The sequence below is a fragment of the Tursiops truncatus genome, chromosome 17 (genome assembly GCF_011762595.2).
Source record: "Tursiops truncatus isolate mTurTru1 chromosome 17, mTurTru1.mat.Y, whole genome shotgun sequence".
Lineage (NCBI taxonomy): Eukaryota > Metazoa > Chordata > Mammalia > Artiodactyla > Delphinidae > Tursiops > Tursiops truncatus.
The window spans coordinates 36448147-36465536 of record NC_047050.1 but is presented as its reverse complement, the minus strand read 5'-3'; the positions used below and the strand labels follow the sequence as shown (position 1 = coordinate 36465536).

Below are 17390 nucleotides of genomic sequence, written 5' to 3'. Positions count from 1 at the left end.
AACCCCATGTATTTTATTAATATTTATTTTTATAGTTTGCAAATCTAAAAAAATCTAATTATAAAGCTAAAAATCTGTATAAAATGTCCATTTGTAATTTCAATATCCAGGTAAAAATTACATGTTGATTATAAACCAAATTTATTTTAATGCTTTTAAAGTTTATTAGGTGGCATATGTTGAATTATTAATTTTGCATTCTTTTGAAATGTAAACTACATTTGTGTAAGTGCAAATAAATTGCTTCTCCATAAAATAATGTCAGGAAGGGGTGTGATATGCAAGTGAGAATTACAAGGGAATATTTAAGCCCCTTAGGATACTGTACTAGCACTATTTATTCTTCTTTCTGTTTAGCCAAATGATACGTTAATATTGAGACAATTCCTTCATGGTATGTGTGTGTGTGTGTGTGTGTGTGTGTGTGTGTGTGTGTGTGTATATAAGTTTATAGACTTTTTGAAAAATAATATGATTTTTGCCATTGTATATATGTTAATTTTTTGGCTATTATTTCAGCATAATTGATTAATATAATCCATATCAAATCACCAAATGAAGTATCCAGGACCATCCTTCATAGTTGTGTTAATTATATCATATCATGCTTTATGAGCCAAGAGTACTTAGTTTTGTTCTGCCACATTGTAAACTATAGAATTTAGAATTTAAAAATGAGTTTTAAAAAATAATATTTAATAAGGATGTTTACAGAGACATAATGTAGAAACTGGTTATAATAGTTTCTTCCTATTAGAAAAGGAATGATAATTTAAAAAAGAATCTGTGTCCAAATGCTATAGCTAATAATAAACGTATTGAAGCAAGAAGTAATGTTATTTCTTTCTCAAATGTTATTTCTTTCTCAGATAGAGAAAGATAAACTGTGTAGGCACAAACTACATTGCTTACATCCAACAGTTTGATATCCAAACTATGAAAATATATTAAAATTATAAATGTTAATTTTACTATTAGAAAAACACAAATTTAAATAAAAATAATAATACACATCTATTATTATACCCACTGATGTACCTGCCATTATATTAGGTATTGTCAAGCACAAAAGTTTCTTTGCTTAATGACAGAAAGTGTTAAACAAAAAGAATGTGATTATTAATTCTAGACTGTGTTTTTTAATCTCGTGAAACTGATAAAGTTAACCAACCTCATTTCATGAATTTCAAATCTACTTTTTTTTTCCTTCCTCAGGAAGTTGGCCTTCTACTTGCAGCTATATTGGCCCTCCTACTGGCTTTCTATGCTTTCTTTTATCTCAGACTGTCCACAGATGTTGACCCTGATCTGGAACCAGATGAAGATTAGTTGAGCAGCAATCAATGCATGAAAAGGATATAATTTTATAAAAGCACCTCTAGGGACCAATACTTTCTGAAGTACTGAGACAGCAAGGTCTTGAATTTTTTCTGCTGGTATTTTCAGTTTGCAGAAATATCTTTTAAAATGTTGCATAGGATATCAAGAAAAGAACCTTACCTAGTAATGTAGTATGTGTGCTACCAGATACTTTTATAAATCTTTCTACTTTGACAGGCAACCTATTCATGGTGCATTTAGATAAAGTGAAAAACAGATCCTAAATTCTTCAGATGTCTTAGGCAATTTATGTGTATAACTCCATCACTTACAGATTACTAAATCTATTTTTGTTCCATATACATTCTAAGTAAAAGTATATATCCTCATTTACAGAAACATTCTCTAGTCACATTCAGAGCCTAAGAAGGAATGAAAACTCATGGGAAATTTTTCATTTTACAGAGAAACCCTGCTTTCTTTCCAGACGTAGTTTATATCATTAGAGAGACAATCTGCACATACATCTACAGTAATCTTTTTCCTTCTTTGCCAACTGTTCAGTGCACATGTGCTCCATCAGAAATGGCACCTGGATGACAGAAGCTCAAAGAGTCACATATGTCTCTAAAATAGAGTTGCTTTCCTCTTGGGCTGTCTGAACTGGTGTAAATAGAAAGTTCAGTTGATCTTGATTTTAATTAACTTATTACTCTATTAATATAAACTTGGAATTCTATTTTAATTATGTTGTCCTGGCTGCTTGCAGTATCAGTTTGCCCCTCTTGTTAAGGAGATATGTAGCAACCTGTTGCCTAATTGTGCAGTGTTTTTCACACAACGGTAATAGCAGAAGTCCTACCTACTCAGAGTCATTTTCTTGGGTTGTCTCTTATATCTGAACAATACAAACTTGTTTTACAAAATTGTATTTTGTCTCTTGGGAATTAAATCAATTAGAACCCTTTCATGAAAAGTAATAGAAGAAAATATATGTCTTATATTACTCACATATGGAGTTTTTTGTTTATATGATTTTTCAAGGTATTTTACATTTGTTGGAGTATAATGACTAATGTAGTCAGTATTTTTTACTGGTAATGGAATTTTAAAATAATTTTATAACACATGAGTACATAAAGATTAGAAAATGGAAAAATATGTGTCCATAGCAGAGTTGTTAGTTACTACCTTACATAAATATGTATAGAAAATGAATAGCTTGCAACATGTGCATAAGGTGTTTCATAGTAAATACATTGTATTTATAAAGAGTAAATAAAATGTTAAGATTGTTTCCATACTCTCCAAGAGAAGAAAGTATTGATAAATATCCTAGATAGTCTTTGAGACTTTTGCAGATAGTTGAATGTGGTTGTGTAGCGTTATGTTCTGTAGAATTTTTTCAAGTAGCATAACTTATTTCATCAGTGTGAAAACAGCCAAAAGTTCCAGTGTCCTCACAGATCATTTATGCCAAACATCTGAGGGCAAAATTTAGCCAGTGCTGTTTCCTGGATTCTTCCCATTGAAATCACAAACTTAAGAGACAGACCAAGAGTTCCTATACATTCACCACAGTGGACAAATCCAAGTGGCATTTTTAGGAAAGGTTGCAGCATTTAATGCCATGTGGTATGTCTGTTTGTGAAGTGGGTGGCAAGAGAATATCCAAGCTGGCATTTTGGATATGATGGGTCTTTTACTTTCCTGAGTGACATGCCACATGTCAAGAAATACTGCTTTCCCCCACTCCTATCACATTTATGTGAACAATCTTCATTTAGTTATTTCCCCTCCCATCTGGTGTTAAATACAGTCATATAAAATAAAGATTATTTCTAATTTCAGTGGTAATTTAAATGCAAGGATATGTAATAATTGTCTATTAAATACCTATCCAAGTGAGATATTACAGAATTTACAGTATTTAAAATAGATGATTGTACTCTTGGAAATGTTTGAAAATTCATTACCCTGAAAAAAAGGAGAAAAACAACTTTACTATCCTGTTCTACTCTTGAGGTATTCTTTGGAGGAAAAATGTTGTTTCTGATAGTAATGAATATTAGCCTAGACACAGCATAACTAACTTAACTGATTAACTTATGGTAAGTCCCAAAGGCTAAACTCTGATTTTAATAAATAGCAGGTAAAGTGAGACAATGTATATTTACAAAATAATGTTTTCGTGAAATGCACATTTTTCAAACTCACATTAGCTGGGAAGCAGCCAATCCTCTGTAGAGAAATCCCAAGTTGAAGTCTGGTTTGAATCTTTGAAGACAGAGAGGTGATATCCGGTCTGCAGTTTCAGGGGACTACACTTCTAAATAGTGAGTGGTATTTGGCATAAATCTGAGACTGGCACCATACAAATTTTAGGCATGGGTTTTTCCCCTCCAATAATTCACTGCTCAGAGTAATTCAGAAGGCAAAAAAAAAAAAAAAAAAAATTAATGACTTTTCAGAATGTTAGAATCTATCTGTTAACATACTCTTTCTGCAGAAGAAATTTCAACTAACGCAGCTGGACTTAACGTACAGCCTATAGAACACTTTGAATGAAGCTTGAATGGTTGCTGGTTCTTATATTGCATGAAAAATACAGAATATGTAAATTCATTTGAGAGGCGATGTTGTAAAAATATAACCTCATCTATAATTTCTTCTAAAACAAATGTGCTAAAATCCTATTTTACTACCAGAATGAGGTTTTGTTGTTGTTTTAAGGTGGCAAAATACTTGAAGATTTTCCAATCTTTTTCAATTTTTTGTAAATGTAGGTGAAGTACTCCCACTCCAACCAAGGATTACAAAATCCTGAGAATATGTTCTTATTCATTTCTGTAATTGCAGTAGTGTAGTGGTCTGCACATTTTTAATAAATGCATGTTAGAATTTAAGTTAATCTCTTTCAGTCCTCTCAGAGCCTGGCACAGTTCTTGCATGTAACAGATGATCAAAAATTATTTGCATTTAATAAATAAAACTTAAAAATCACAATATTGATCAACTCAGCATTTAACATTTATGGTCTTTGGTTGTATTGGGACACATATATGTTTAATCCTGGTTCTCTTTAAGATCAAGAAAACTAGCATTAAATTTGCTACACAACAGAAACGTTGCTCTTTTCTAGGAAATCAAATATGCTATTTTCATCTTAGTATTGTTAAAAATCATACTCATTGTTTTAAATTTAACTTAGTCTAAATCTTCACTCCCATTGTAAAAAAAACTAAATTTTCATTATAATGCTATATTTATGTGAAAACTAAAGTGTTATATTTTCCAGAATCTAAATTATATAGTCATTGATAATTCAGTAGATCAAGTTATGCTTTAGATAAGCTTCAGAAATAAACTTCTAGATATTAAACTTAAATTTTAATGTATTTCATCCATAACATAAGGTTATTGTGTCAGAGACTATCTAAGATAAACTTTTATTTTTTTCTTACCAACAATTAGGTGAAGACACTTACCTGAGGCTTCTCTGGGGAGATTCTCACCACTTTTCCCTTAGCAGCACTGCCTTCTTTTATTAGAATTGCTCCAATGCAGCCTGGATAGAATGTTTGCTAGATTTTGTTCCACTGACACCATATCTAAAATCAGTGTAACCTACAGTAAAAATTGTAGCAGATGAATTCAGTGCCTACAGAAACACTTTACTATTTTGTATAGGTTTTAGCTATACAGGTAAGTATAGAGGGAACTGGGAGAGTCACTTCAAGAACTATATCAGTGTGGAAATATCTATAGTGGGTCAGTAAATGTATCTAAAACAATTGAACTGCTGTCGTATTCAGCATTGTGCCTCTTTGTTAGACAATTTTTTTTTTATCCCTAGCAACAGACATGAGATCCTTATTTCAAGAAAAATAAGATACTTTACATGCCAGAAGATTTTTTGATGACAGTACCCCCTCCTATTCTTCATTTTTTAAAACAACAACCAAAATGGTGGGGAGGCAGCCAAAATTTGAGGTACCAATGCCTCTCGAACAGATGTCGCACCATTATTTTTTAGCTCGTTTAGATGAATAAACATGTTAAACTGTGAAGTATTACATTTTAGATTTTTTCATTAAAAAAAGAGACAATCTGTTTACTGTCCTAATTGAGACAACAATCCTTGTGGTTGCCAGTTTTGGCAGTCATAACAATGAACTATAAATATTTGGACCAACCAAGTAAATGATGGCTATAAAGGCTATAGCATGTGTAAAGTTCTGTTTTCACGGGCACCCATCTTAGTATGGCATTTTTTTCTGACTTCTTCAAATACAATTGTTTGTGTAAATCTGAAGTTTCATGGTGAGCCTAAAAGAAATTGATTTCAATATCTAATTTTGTTCTAGTTTATCATCCTTTTCAGTGTTCAACTATCCATCTGCTTGTAACAAATTGCTTCTGCAGTTGCTCTATTGAATGTGACAAGGCAGGTCTTATTGGATTGCCTTCTCTGTACATCCTAGGATAATACAAAATTCAGAGGGTTTTTTTTTGTTGTTGTTGTTCTCATATATATAAAGTGAGGTTAAAAACATTTTTAAAAGTCTCTTTAATTGCAGTTTTTTAAAAGAAGATTTTATAGATAAACATGGCCAAATATAAGTCTTGCTATAATGACCATGAGATGGAGGTCATAGTCTTAGCCCTTATCAGTATGCTTTACATAAAACAAGGGTGTGGGAGAAGTTGGTGGACCAAAGAGAAATAATCCAGACATTAAAAACCCATTTATGACACTAGTTCCTAAACATTTGTGATGCAGATAGTGAGTGCCCTTCTAGGCATCTTATTTGAGTTCTCTTGCTCACTTTTCCTACTCTTCACCCATGTACCTCAATTCTAAATTCTCAGCAATCTCGAACATTCCTTCTCTGTTTGTGTGAACCTCACTTGTACTTTGTAATACTTAACTTTGTGCTTACTATATTAACTGCCTCTATCTACTGTTTTACTTAGAATCATCATTGATCCTTACCTATATTTTCTACTGTCTCTTACTTCTTACCTGCTTTCTTTTTAATCTGTCACTAACCACAGGCATTACACAAAACTAGAGAATAGTACAATGAACCTCAGTCTACCCATCACCTAGTTTCAACAATTACCAATATTTTGCCACTGCTTTATATACTCCGTGCATTTTCTGTAACCTGAGGTATTTTATAGCAAAATTCAAATATGCTGACATTTTACCTGTAAATATCTCAGTATGCATCCCTGAAGGAACTTTCATATTTGTTTGTTTGTTATTTGTTAGGTATTATTTTTTGAGTTACTAAGAAGCTACTATTACAGCTAATATAATTAATTTTTTCTTGTTATCACTTAATACCAAGTCAATATTCAGATGTCCTTAACTGCCTCCAACATACCTATTTAAGATAAGTTTTGAATCAAGATCTATACTGCATTTGGTTGTATGTCTCTTAAATTTCTTTTAAAGTTGACCCTTGAACAATGTGGGAATTAATCTCCTTATAACTCAGTCAGCCCTCCATATCCCTCATTGCTCCATATCCACAGATGCAACCAACCATGATCATGTAGTAGTACTGTAGTATTTACTATCGAAAGATATCCACGTATGAGTGGACCCATGCAGTTCAAACCCATGTTGTTCAGGAGTCAACTGTATTCTGCAACAAACCTTTTTCTATCATGCCATTGATTGTTGAAGAAACCAAGTTATTTGTCCTTTTGGATGTTCAACATTCTAGATTTGGCTTTTTCATTTTGTTATTCATTTTATTCCTCTATTTTTCCTATTTTCTGTAAACTAGGAGTTAACTTTTAAGTTAGATTAGATCCAGACAGTTTTGTTGTTGTCATTTGTTTGTTTTTAAGGCAAGAGTATTTCATAGTGAGACACATGATATCTGGTTGTCTCACTTACGGTGGTGCTGAAATTTAATAGTGCATTCATGCGCTAGTAACCTGATTCCCTCCAAAATAAGGTTTTACATCAACATTTTACCTAAAGCTTTTAGCATCCATCCATAATTGTTTCCTCGGTTCATTATCTCATTAGGCATTTCAAACTGGTGATTTTCCGTCATTCCTTTACCATATATTAAGTGAAATTATTAAAAACAATTTTATCAACTATTTGGTTAGCTTACACAGCTTATAACAAGAAGGAAGCATAAATACTTGAAATCCAAATTTCAGAGTAATGGCTTAGCACTCTCTAACTGTGGCCAATAAAGATGTGTCATTGTTGTTCCTGTTGTTTCTTTTATTATCATTATAAAGGCATAGATTTTACCTATGTGGTGTGGCTCAATCCTTTGTAATCTTTGTTCTTTTCTGTACTGAAAGGAGAATTCCATTATCATGCTTTACGTTATTAAAATCATGAAAGTTTTATGTTTTTACACTATTTTAAGTTATTCTGAAAGTGACAGCCAGTCCAATCAGATTTTAAAAACAACAGGAATAAGTAGTAAATATGGGAAAAAGTATAATATTTTCATATTATATGATCGACTAGAAAACTAAGAAAATACTAAGTTTTATATAACATGCTCTTTTAGAAAAATATCTGTGAAAATCACTATCTACCTAATAATTAGCTAAATATCATAACATGAAAATATTTTTACAATTGCAATCAAAACTACAGAATTATCTAGAAAAAAATCAGCAAGAAATATGAAGAGTCTTCATTGGAAAAAGAACTTTACAGGGGAACGTAATAAAACTTTAATAAAAAGGGACCAACTATTTCCCTGAATGAGATCATTCAGTATTGTACAAATATAAATTTTCTTCTGATCTGGAAATAGAAAAGAGAACCTTTATCAGATATTAAAGTGTATTATAAAGTTATAATACATAAAATAATATCATTGTCAAGGAAAAGTAGACAAATAGAAAAAGTACAATGTCCAGAAATATATTCAAATGTAGACATTAATGTATCCTGTAAGTCATGAAGATGGAAAGATAGGTTATTTATTAAATGTATTAAAACAACTGAGTGTCCATTTTGAAATTAAAAGATGCCTACCATGACGTAAAACAAGATTAATTTCTGATGGAGTTTGATTTCTGTATGAAAATAAATGAAACCATAAAAAGTATTAGAAGAAATTGTAGACATTTTAAGAAAATTATAGTAGGGAAATTATTTCTAGGCATTGATTCATGAGTCAGAAACCATAAAGGAAATACTGTTGGTTTATAACACATTAAATTAAAATCTAACACATAACCCGGTACCCAGTGTTAATTAAAGATGTGAGAAAACAGTGTCTTTCATATACTGCTTAGGGGAATGGTAATCTTACACACTTTATGGAAGGGACTTTTGCAGTGTACTTTAAAAGTCTTAAATTTCATATATACTTTAGAAATTTATCTCAAGATAATAATGCCTATAGTGTGTAAATACACAAAGTTAACCACAGCATTCTTCGTAACATCAAAACAAACAAGCAAGCAAACAAAATGAAAGCAATGTAAATGCCCAATGTAGGAGTCTTTTTAAATGAGTCATGTTACATCTATAAAATAAAATGTGATGTATTTATAAAAATAACATATTTATACTTAACTGACATGGAGAGAGGTGAAAAAGCAGTCATAAAGGATTACATGTAATGCAGTTCTCTTGTTCGAATGTATATACATGTCTGTGTATTGTATATGTGTGTGTTTATATGATTCCGTTGGAAGAATATTTAGCAAAAATTAAAGAGTATTTACCTTTGGATATTAAGTTATAAGTGATTTTTACTTCTCTATATTGAGAGAATTCTTCAGTCTCTGCTCTTCAGGAAAGACTAGAAGGGAAATGTTTTACTGAGCTACATCATGGGTCCAGACACCTGGCAGATCTATCTGTTTTGGGTTTTTTTTTTTCCCATTATGTTCTTCATTTTTCATTCAGTTAATAAACATTAAGCACCTATTAGGTGTTATAATAAGTCATCTTTTACATTTACTCATCTATATGCAATGTAAGAAGTATGGGAAAAGGCAGTTCTGGGTTTTTTTGTATGTTTTACAGTGAGAAATTGAGGGATGCTTCAGAAAAGAACTGATAATGTAATAGGGAAGAACTTTTGTATCCTATTACAAGCTAATAACTCAAGGCATGTTGCCTATGAGCTTAAATTATACATAACGGCTCATCTCTGGGAACCCTGACTCCCAGGTAATGAGCATTAAGCTAAAATACCTTTGTTTAGCTCACAGGAAACATCCTGACCAGGCCCACCTGTGAATGACTTCAGGGAGGAAGAAATTAACACATCCCTTCTGGAGGCTGATGGGAATCAGAAAATGCTTGACTTTACTCCCTCCGCTTTTAGTATAAAAGAAGCCTGAATTCTAACTCAGGCAATGTGGTTCTTTGGGGCATGCCCACCATCTTTTTAGTTTGCCGGCTTTCCAAATAAAGTCATTATTCCTTGTCCCAACAACTCGTCGCTCGATTATTGGCCTGTCACGTGGCGAGTGGTACGAGCTTAGACTCAGTAACAGTATTTGGGTTTATACATTTGTTCATTCAAAAATAACTTAATTGAACATTTACTACATGCCAGAACTGTTTTTGTGCTTGCAACATATCCATAAACATTAAAAAACAAAAACAATACCCTTGCTCTCATGACATATGATCTTGAGAGATGGTGATGGTTTCATCAAACAGAAAAAAAGCGTGAAAATGGTATTCTGAAGTGAGAGAAAACCAATACAAGAGTACAAATACATACTAGTACTTGAGTGCTTGGCCTGTTGCAGCCAAGAGTGGCTGAAACACAGAGTGTATGTGGTAAAGTGGAGTGAGAAGGTTGTTTGTTAATGTCCCTTTGTACTTATTGTCACCTTTCTTTCCTTTGCCTAAAACCATTTCCTTATATTTAATCGGGAAAATGCCTACATATCTATCCTTTAAGACCCATCTGTTCCCAGATTTCCCTGGACTTCCCCCGCTCCAGCCACCAACACCTCCAACCCAAGGCTAGAATTTATTCCATGACAATTATTCATTTATATAATTCTTCCACTGGACTCTGAGGTCCTTCAGGAAGGAGCTCTGGGTTTCATTGCTGTCAAGCACTGCTCTAGACCCATGGCATTTGCCACAGTAAATATTCTTGAGTGAATAAATACTGCACCTCATTCCCTAGAACAGGGTTTCTCAACATTGGCACTATTGACATCTTAGGCTAGATAATTCTGTTGTGGGGCCCTGTCCTGTGCATTGGAGGATGCTTAGCAGCAGACTTAGATGCTAGTATGCAACTAGATGCCAGTAGAACCTCCTCCTGCCCCAGTTATTGTTGGAGGAGGTCATCAAGAGGATGGACAACTGGTTGGCCCATGAGTTGGACCAGGGCAATGGGAGGTTCCTTGCCCCTTCCCTGGGATGTATATTCTTCCCACTGTTTCCACAGTGGGAACCATTTTCAAGGACACAACCTTTGGAGGGCAATGTATTGTGGAAATCATTTGGACTGTGTACGTGACTGTTAAGGCCTCTATATAAATGTTATGATTCTGACAGCAAGTGCAGAGATCTACTCATCTCTTACTTTCTAATTTTTCATTCATTTGACTTGCCTTTTACTGAGATTGGTGTGTTAAAGTCTTTTATTAGTATTTTTTTTTTCTCATATCTTCTGTGGGTTTTGCATTTTGAACATGACTGCTTTGTTATCTGGTATCTTGTTATTTGGTGTATTGATATTCATTATTATATCTTGATTATAAGTTTTGGATTTTAGCATTATAGAGAGTCCTTGATGCTTTTAGGCCTGAATTCTACCTTTTTAATATCAATATCACAATTCCTGCTGTCTTATAGTTTCACTTTTTTTTTTTTTTTTTTTTGCGGTACACAGGCCTCTCACTGTTGTGGCCTCTCCCATTGTGGAGCACAAGCTCCGGACGCACAGGCTCAGCGGCCATGGCTCACGGGCCCAGCCGCTCTGCGGCATGTGGGATCTTCCTGGACCAGGGCACGAACCCATGTCCCCTGCATCGGCAGGCAGACTCTCAACCACTGCACCACCAGGGAAGCCCAGTTTCACTTTTTTGATATGTCTTTTCCCATACCTATGATTTCAACATTTTGAAACACTGTATGTTTGTTGTGTCCCTTACATAGAATCACAGAGTTCAGATTTGCTTTATGAGCCAATTTGGATTTTTTTTTTAATAGATGAATTAAGCCCATTCACATTTTCCAATGTGGCTGATATATTGATATCAACTCTGCATATAATTTTATTTTACAGTCACCAAATATATTTAGTTATATATACTATGTTTCTGTATTTGATGTGGCTTTGCTTCTAAAAAATTATTTTGGTATTTTTGAACATTGGTATTTTTATTTAGAGATTTCACTTATATTTATGCCTTTTTTGTGCACTTAATATACCTTTTCTTAAATAACCTTTTATTCAGTAGACTGTCAGTCTTACATGATATCCTTGACTTTCGTCTATTACCTATAAAACAGTCAATAATCTTAGTCTGCTTTCTCCTTTGTCTTTTCCTTCTTCTATTTCTAGTTGTTTTCTTTCTACTTTTCTAGAGTATATTCTTCTACTCATGCCACTACCCTTCTTTTAGGTATTTAACTCTTAAAATACTCAAAAATTAAACTTAAATTTAACTCAAAAATTTAAAATATATAAAATGCTTATCATCATTTATTTTGCCAAAATTTTCCAGGTTATCTCCTAGTTGAATGAAGGTCATCCAACCAAGGAAGAGCTCATGTGTAAACTATTCTCTTGATTCACGAACCTTTAAAATAGTTTTTCTATTGCCTTGACACCTGAGGGACAGTTGGGTGATTACAGAATACTTGGCCTGCAATTTTTTTTGTTTGTGTGTTGCCTTTGAAAAGCTTGATGCCAGTCTTTCCTAGACCCCCTCTATGCATAAGCAACTCGATGTTATTGCCGGTATACCCTGAATTCTAATTGTTTTTCTAGAACATGTCTCTAAGTTGATTATTTTTGAGTTTTCTAGGCACACAGTGGGCCCTTTGAATATGTAAAAAAAGGTTTTTCTTACTTTTGAAAAGTTTTCTTTGATTATACTTTTACATATCAGTTATAGCACGTTTTGTTTTCCTTCTTCAGAGACTTCAATTATATGTATTTTGAATTTTTTTTTCATGTCGTCAATTTCAACCATTTTCTCTTTGACCCTTTTACTTACTACTTTATCTCATTTTATCCTTTTATCCTGCTTTCCTTCAAAGTTCCTTAGTAAATTTCACTAGAATCTATTATACCTTGGGTACCTCTCAATTTATTCTTTATTTCTGAGATGGGCTAGTTTTTTTCTACAGTTTCTTTGCTGAGATCAATCAACTCTTACTCCATCACTCCCCTTTTTTTTTCCCATTGTGGCCTTAGTTTTAAACTTTCTGTTTCTAGTTTATATCTGTATCTATATCTGTGTCTCTACGTATCTATATCTAATTTTCAAATGCTCATTTGAGGATTTTTAATTCAGTTAAAAATTGTGTAAGCATATTCTTCTGGTTTGTGGTTTTTGTTTGTTTTTGTTTGTTTGTTTTTGTTGTTGCTTTTTGGTACAGACCATTTCATCAGCTGAAGTATTTTGATTTGAATTTTCTGTTTTCTTCTTCCATTAACTTTGTATGTAGTTGGTTTGATTTTTTTTTTTTTTTTTCTATTCCTAGTCATTTTGGGGGTTGAGTCTCTAGTTCAGGATTACTTCCTTATAAAAGCTTAGTGAAGCCAGTTTCTTTAATGAATGCTTTCAGTGGTAGGGAAGACACAAAGGATCGCATGCCTTGTCTCTTTCATTTCTGAAAGATCCTCAGGTTTTCCCTTACCTTCTTTCTCATTTCTGCTACATTCTCAAGAGCATAATCTTTTCTCTACTTTTATGATTCTCACTAAGAAGCAATGCTCTTTGAGGCTGCTGACTTCCTCAGTATTAACCATTTTCGAATATTTTTCCTATAGCTGGTACTGTGAAGTGCCAAATACCAGAACTCAAATTTTGCCACTTAGTATTGTACTTCCTTTTTCTGGGGTCTTTGACTTGTTGATGTGTTCCACTTTTTAATGGTGTGTCTTAAGTGTCCCTTTTCCTAATTTTGGCACCTACAGGCTTAAGATGTTTGTTGGAATGTGGTGTTTATATCTCTGTTTACAGGTAACTTGATTTTGGTGTTTTCTACTTCCTAATGAGGGTAAACACTTGAGCCATTTGTGATTATATTTGCATTCTTATTTTGATATTATCATTGGGTGGAGGACTTGAGAGATTCAAGTTCAGGAGGATATCGTTATCTCCAGTCCCACAATTTTTAAATAGATTTTGAAATTGCTTATTTTCTAGGTTAAATGTATAAAGCTGCTTTGGATTTGTCTTCTATAGACCTTATTATATTTTGAATTTTAAAATGTTTTTTGTCTTTAACTTGTATATCCCTAAATGGACTCCACACTTTGAGGGGAAAGATCTTGTAATTCTGATATTCACCATAGTACCTGGTATACTAACATACACAGAATAGCTTCTCAATACATATTAATTATTCAGTTATTAAAACTTTTTATGTAAGAAATTGTAAGCAAAATATTTGGTTTCTTTATATACCTTTTTAAAAAGATTTCATACCTAGATAAATATTGAGAAATATCTCCTAAAACCATTAAAATGTAGTCCAGTTTCTTAAAAAGAATCCACGTTTTAAGAGAAGCACCAATATGAGAACATGTTCTCATGATAAAACTGGAAATAATAGACTAAGTAGTTTCTCCAATTCATATTTTTCTCAGTAATTTCTCTGCAAAAAAAAAAATGGAAACCCATAAACTTTGTTCATTTTAACACGTGTAAAAATTAAATCAGCAAACAATAAGAAAATATAATACATTATTGTAATCTCTGCTATTTGTTAATTCATTTAATTTAAATGCAAATTGTATGTTTTAATCATAAATTGCTTGGTACCAGGTTGTTCCTAGTAATGAGCAGTTCAAGAGATGGCACTTTTTTGAAATTCTAATAAAGCATTCCACAGAGCCCTCATTCTTTGTGAGCATGGTTGCCCCTTGAAACATCCTGAAATACAGAGCTAAAATGATTTAAAACCTCAGAAGAAGGTTTCTAAGGTTGGAATAGGAAGCTACTCTTGGCTTCATGGCTAGATCTGAACACCAAAGTTAAGAAGTAATTTCAAATCAATCTGTAGAAAGATTTTACCTCTGATCATGAACGAACAGAAGCCCTCTCTCCAGAAGGTGTCAGGAGTCATATGATGGACACTAATGATGTCTGCTGCCTTTTATCATCTGTCAGGGACGAGTCACATTTATTTCCACACAGACAGTGAGAACATTTAATGAAACAAAACAGCATTATCGAGCTCCAGGTTTCCCAATTCTCTTTGGTCCTAGAAATGAAGCCCCAGTTTCATTAAATTATAGCTTTTGGAGGTATACTACAATTATAGTCCATTGAACCAAAAATTATAATAAGATCCCAAAGCAAAGCTTTAATATACACAGACCTCCTCTCTCTATTTCAAAAGTTCAAGTTAATTCAGCAAATACCACAGCTTTAGGATATATATATATATAGAGAGAGAGAAAAAACTTATAGAATAAATACAAAAATGAATTAAAAATAACCAAAATCATATTATCCAGAAATATTCCCTAATAATGTTTATACATTAATTATTTTGCTTTTAGCCTTCTAGACTTTATACTTTCATGTTATTATAAAAGTATGCAATTTATTTGTTCCCAGGCCTCAATAGCCTGTGACTACTGTAATACCCAAATTTTTGCTGTCTTTAATCAAAAAATGCACAAATGTAGGCATATATAGGCCTACCATATTGTCATATTCTTATTTATTTATTCACTCAACAAATATTTACTGTATTTCCACTAGAAGCAAGGCACTTTTTAGCAACTAGAAATATAGCAGTGAACCAAAAATAATGAAATCTGTCCACACAGAGCTCGTATTCTGGAAGAATAGCTGAGCAGAGATATAAAATAAACAAATGAAAAAATACATACAAATATATAAACATAATATGCCAGGTGATGAGAAGTGCTATGGAGAAAAAGAAGGTGAGGGAGGTGGAAAATGAATGTCTCTTCACCCCACTTGCTCTACCAGACAATTCAGACTATTTTTTTTAATTAATTAATTTATTTATTTATTTATGGCTGTGTTGGGTCTTCGTTGCTGCGCACGGACTTTCTCTAATTGTGGTGAGTGGGGGCCACTCTTTGTTGCGGTGCATGGGTCTCTTGTTACAGAGCACAGGCTCTAGGTGCCTGGGCTTCAGTAATTGTGGCACATGGGCTCAGTAGTTGTGGCGCTCAGGCTTAGTTGCTCTGTGCCATGTGGGATCTTCGTGGACCAGGGCTTGAACCTGTGTCCCCTGCATTGGCAGGTGGATTCTGAACCACTGTGCCACCAGGGAAGTCCCAGACTGTTCTTGATTTGACCAGACATGCTTTGACCTGAGGGCCTTTGCACTGACTGTTTTTTCTATTGGACTCACTCTTTCATCTCTTTCTAATCTTTGCTCAAATGATAACTTCTCAATGAGGCCAACCCTAACTAGTCTACTTAAAAGTGCAACCTGATGCCATCTGCCCTCACCAGCACTCCTAAGCCATCATCGTATTTTGTCACTACCTAAGGCTTATCACTTTTGAACATTCTGCATAGTTTACTTAGTTATTAAGCATATTGTCTATTTTCAGTCTCTCTCCACTGGAATGGAAGGTCCATAAGAGCAGAGATTTTTGCCTGATCACTAATGTATTCCAAGTGCTGAAACTAGCATCTGGTACAAAATAAATGTTCAAAAAATATTTGTTGGGGCTTCCCTGGTGGCGCAGTGGTTGAGAGTCCGCCTGCTGATGCGGGGGGACACGGGTTCGTGCCCCGGTCCGGGAAGATCCCACATGCCGCGGAGCAGCTGGGCCCGTGAGCCATGGCCGCTGAGCCTGCACGTCCGGAGCCTGTGCTCCGCAACGGGAGAGGCCACAGCAGTGAGAGGCCCGCGTACTGCAAAAAAAAAAAAAAAAAAATTTGTTGGATGATTAAAGTGGAGATGTTGAATAAGCAGTTGAATATCTAAGACTCAATTCTGGCGAGAGAAATCCAGCCTAGAAATACAAATTTGGGAGTCATATAGGGTGACATTTTAAGTCATAACATTGTATGAGACCTCCTAGGGAATAAGTAACAATAGAGAAGAGGCCCTTAGAAATGTTAAGGAATCAACAAGATGGGGGCACTCCAGGGAGGAAGGCTGAGAAAAGAGGGTAGTAAGGCAGGGGGAAAACCAATTGTGTTTGGCCTCCTGTCATATGAGGGAAGAAAATGCTTCAATAAAGAAAACGTCAACAAATTTAGAATATTTGTCTTTTTGTAAAAGATAAATATGCAACATACCTTAATTTTTACTACTCTTTTAACTACTACACTGCAAGATAAGCTCTGTATTTCTGAGTAGTAAAAACAATTTTTTGTCACTCCAATTTCATTACGAAGTATTATAAATATTCTGTTTTTTATAAAATGAGCTGCTGGCAATACGTGCACATAAACTGCAGGGTGGCCCAGTAAATGAACAGCAAGTATCCTGAATCTCTTAAGATGCACAGGCTTCCCTTTAGAAATCCATTAATCTGCAAAATAACACTCCAAGGGACCTAAGGTTGAGCTTATTCAAATGAGACTCATCACCTGCTTTCTCAGTTCCCTTCCTCCTCTAATGATTTCTTCTCCCATATGTGGCACATCTTTCTGTAAAAGCTTCACTATTCTACATGATTCCTCTTCCCTCCCTTCCAGCCAAGGGACCAGCTGTGTTGGTTTTGTATCCTGCCTATGTTGCCTCTGTTGCTTTTACTGCATCCTGTTTGCTCCTTCCTTACTAAGGGCATCTTCTTTCAGGCCCTTAATACTACAGTTTCTGTCTTCTCTTCATAACCAAGTGTCATCAAAGCTGTCTCTCTTAAGGTTCATCTGCATTCACTAACTCCCCTTGTCACCCCCTTTCATTC

At 34.0% G+C, this 17390-nt stretch overlaps 1 protein-coding gene across 2 annotated transcripts in view; it reads left to right on the top strand.

Moving 5' to 3' along the window:
• TRIQK (triple QxxK/R motif containing) overlaps nucleotides 1-9055 on the top strand; it is a 98294-nt gene extending 89239 nt beyond the window's left edge. For both annotated transcript variants that reach the window (XM_019925152.3, XM_019925149.3), the window contains exon 6: nucleotides 1216-9055. In XM_019925152.3, the coding sequence (XP_019780711.1) occupies nucleotides 1216-1329 (114 nt within the window). In that variant the 3' untranslated portion in view covers nucleotides 1330-9055. The remainder of the gene's footprint in view (nucleotides 1-1215) is intronic.
• The last annotated feature ends 8335 nt before the right edge of the window (nucleotides 9056-17390 follow it).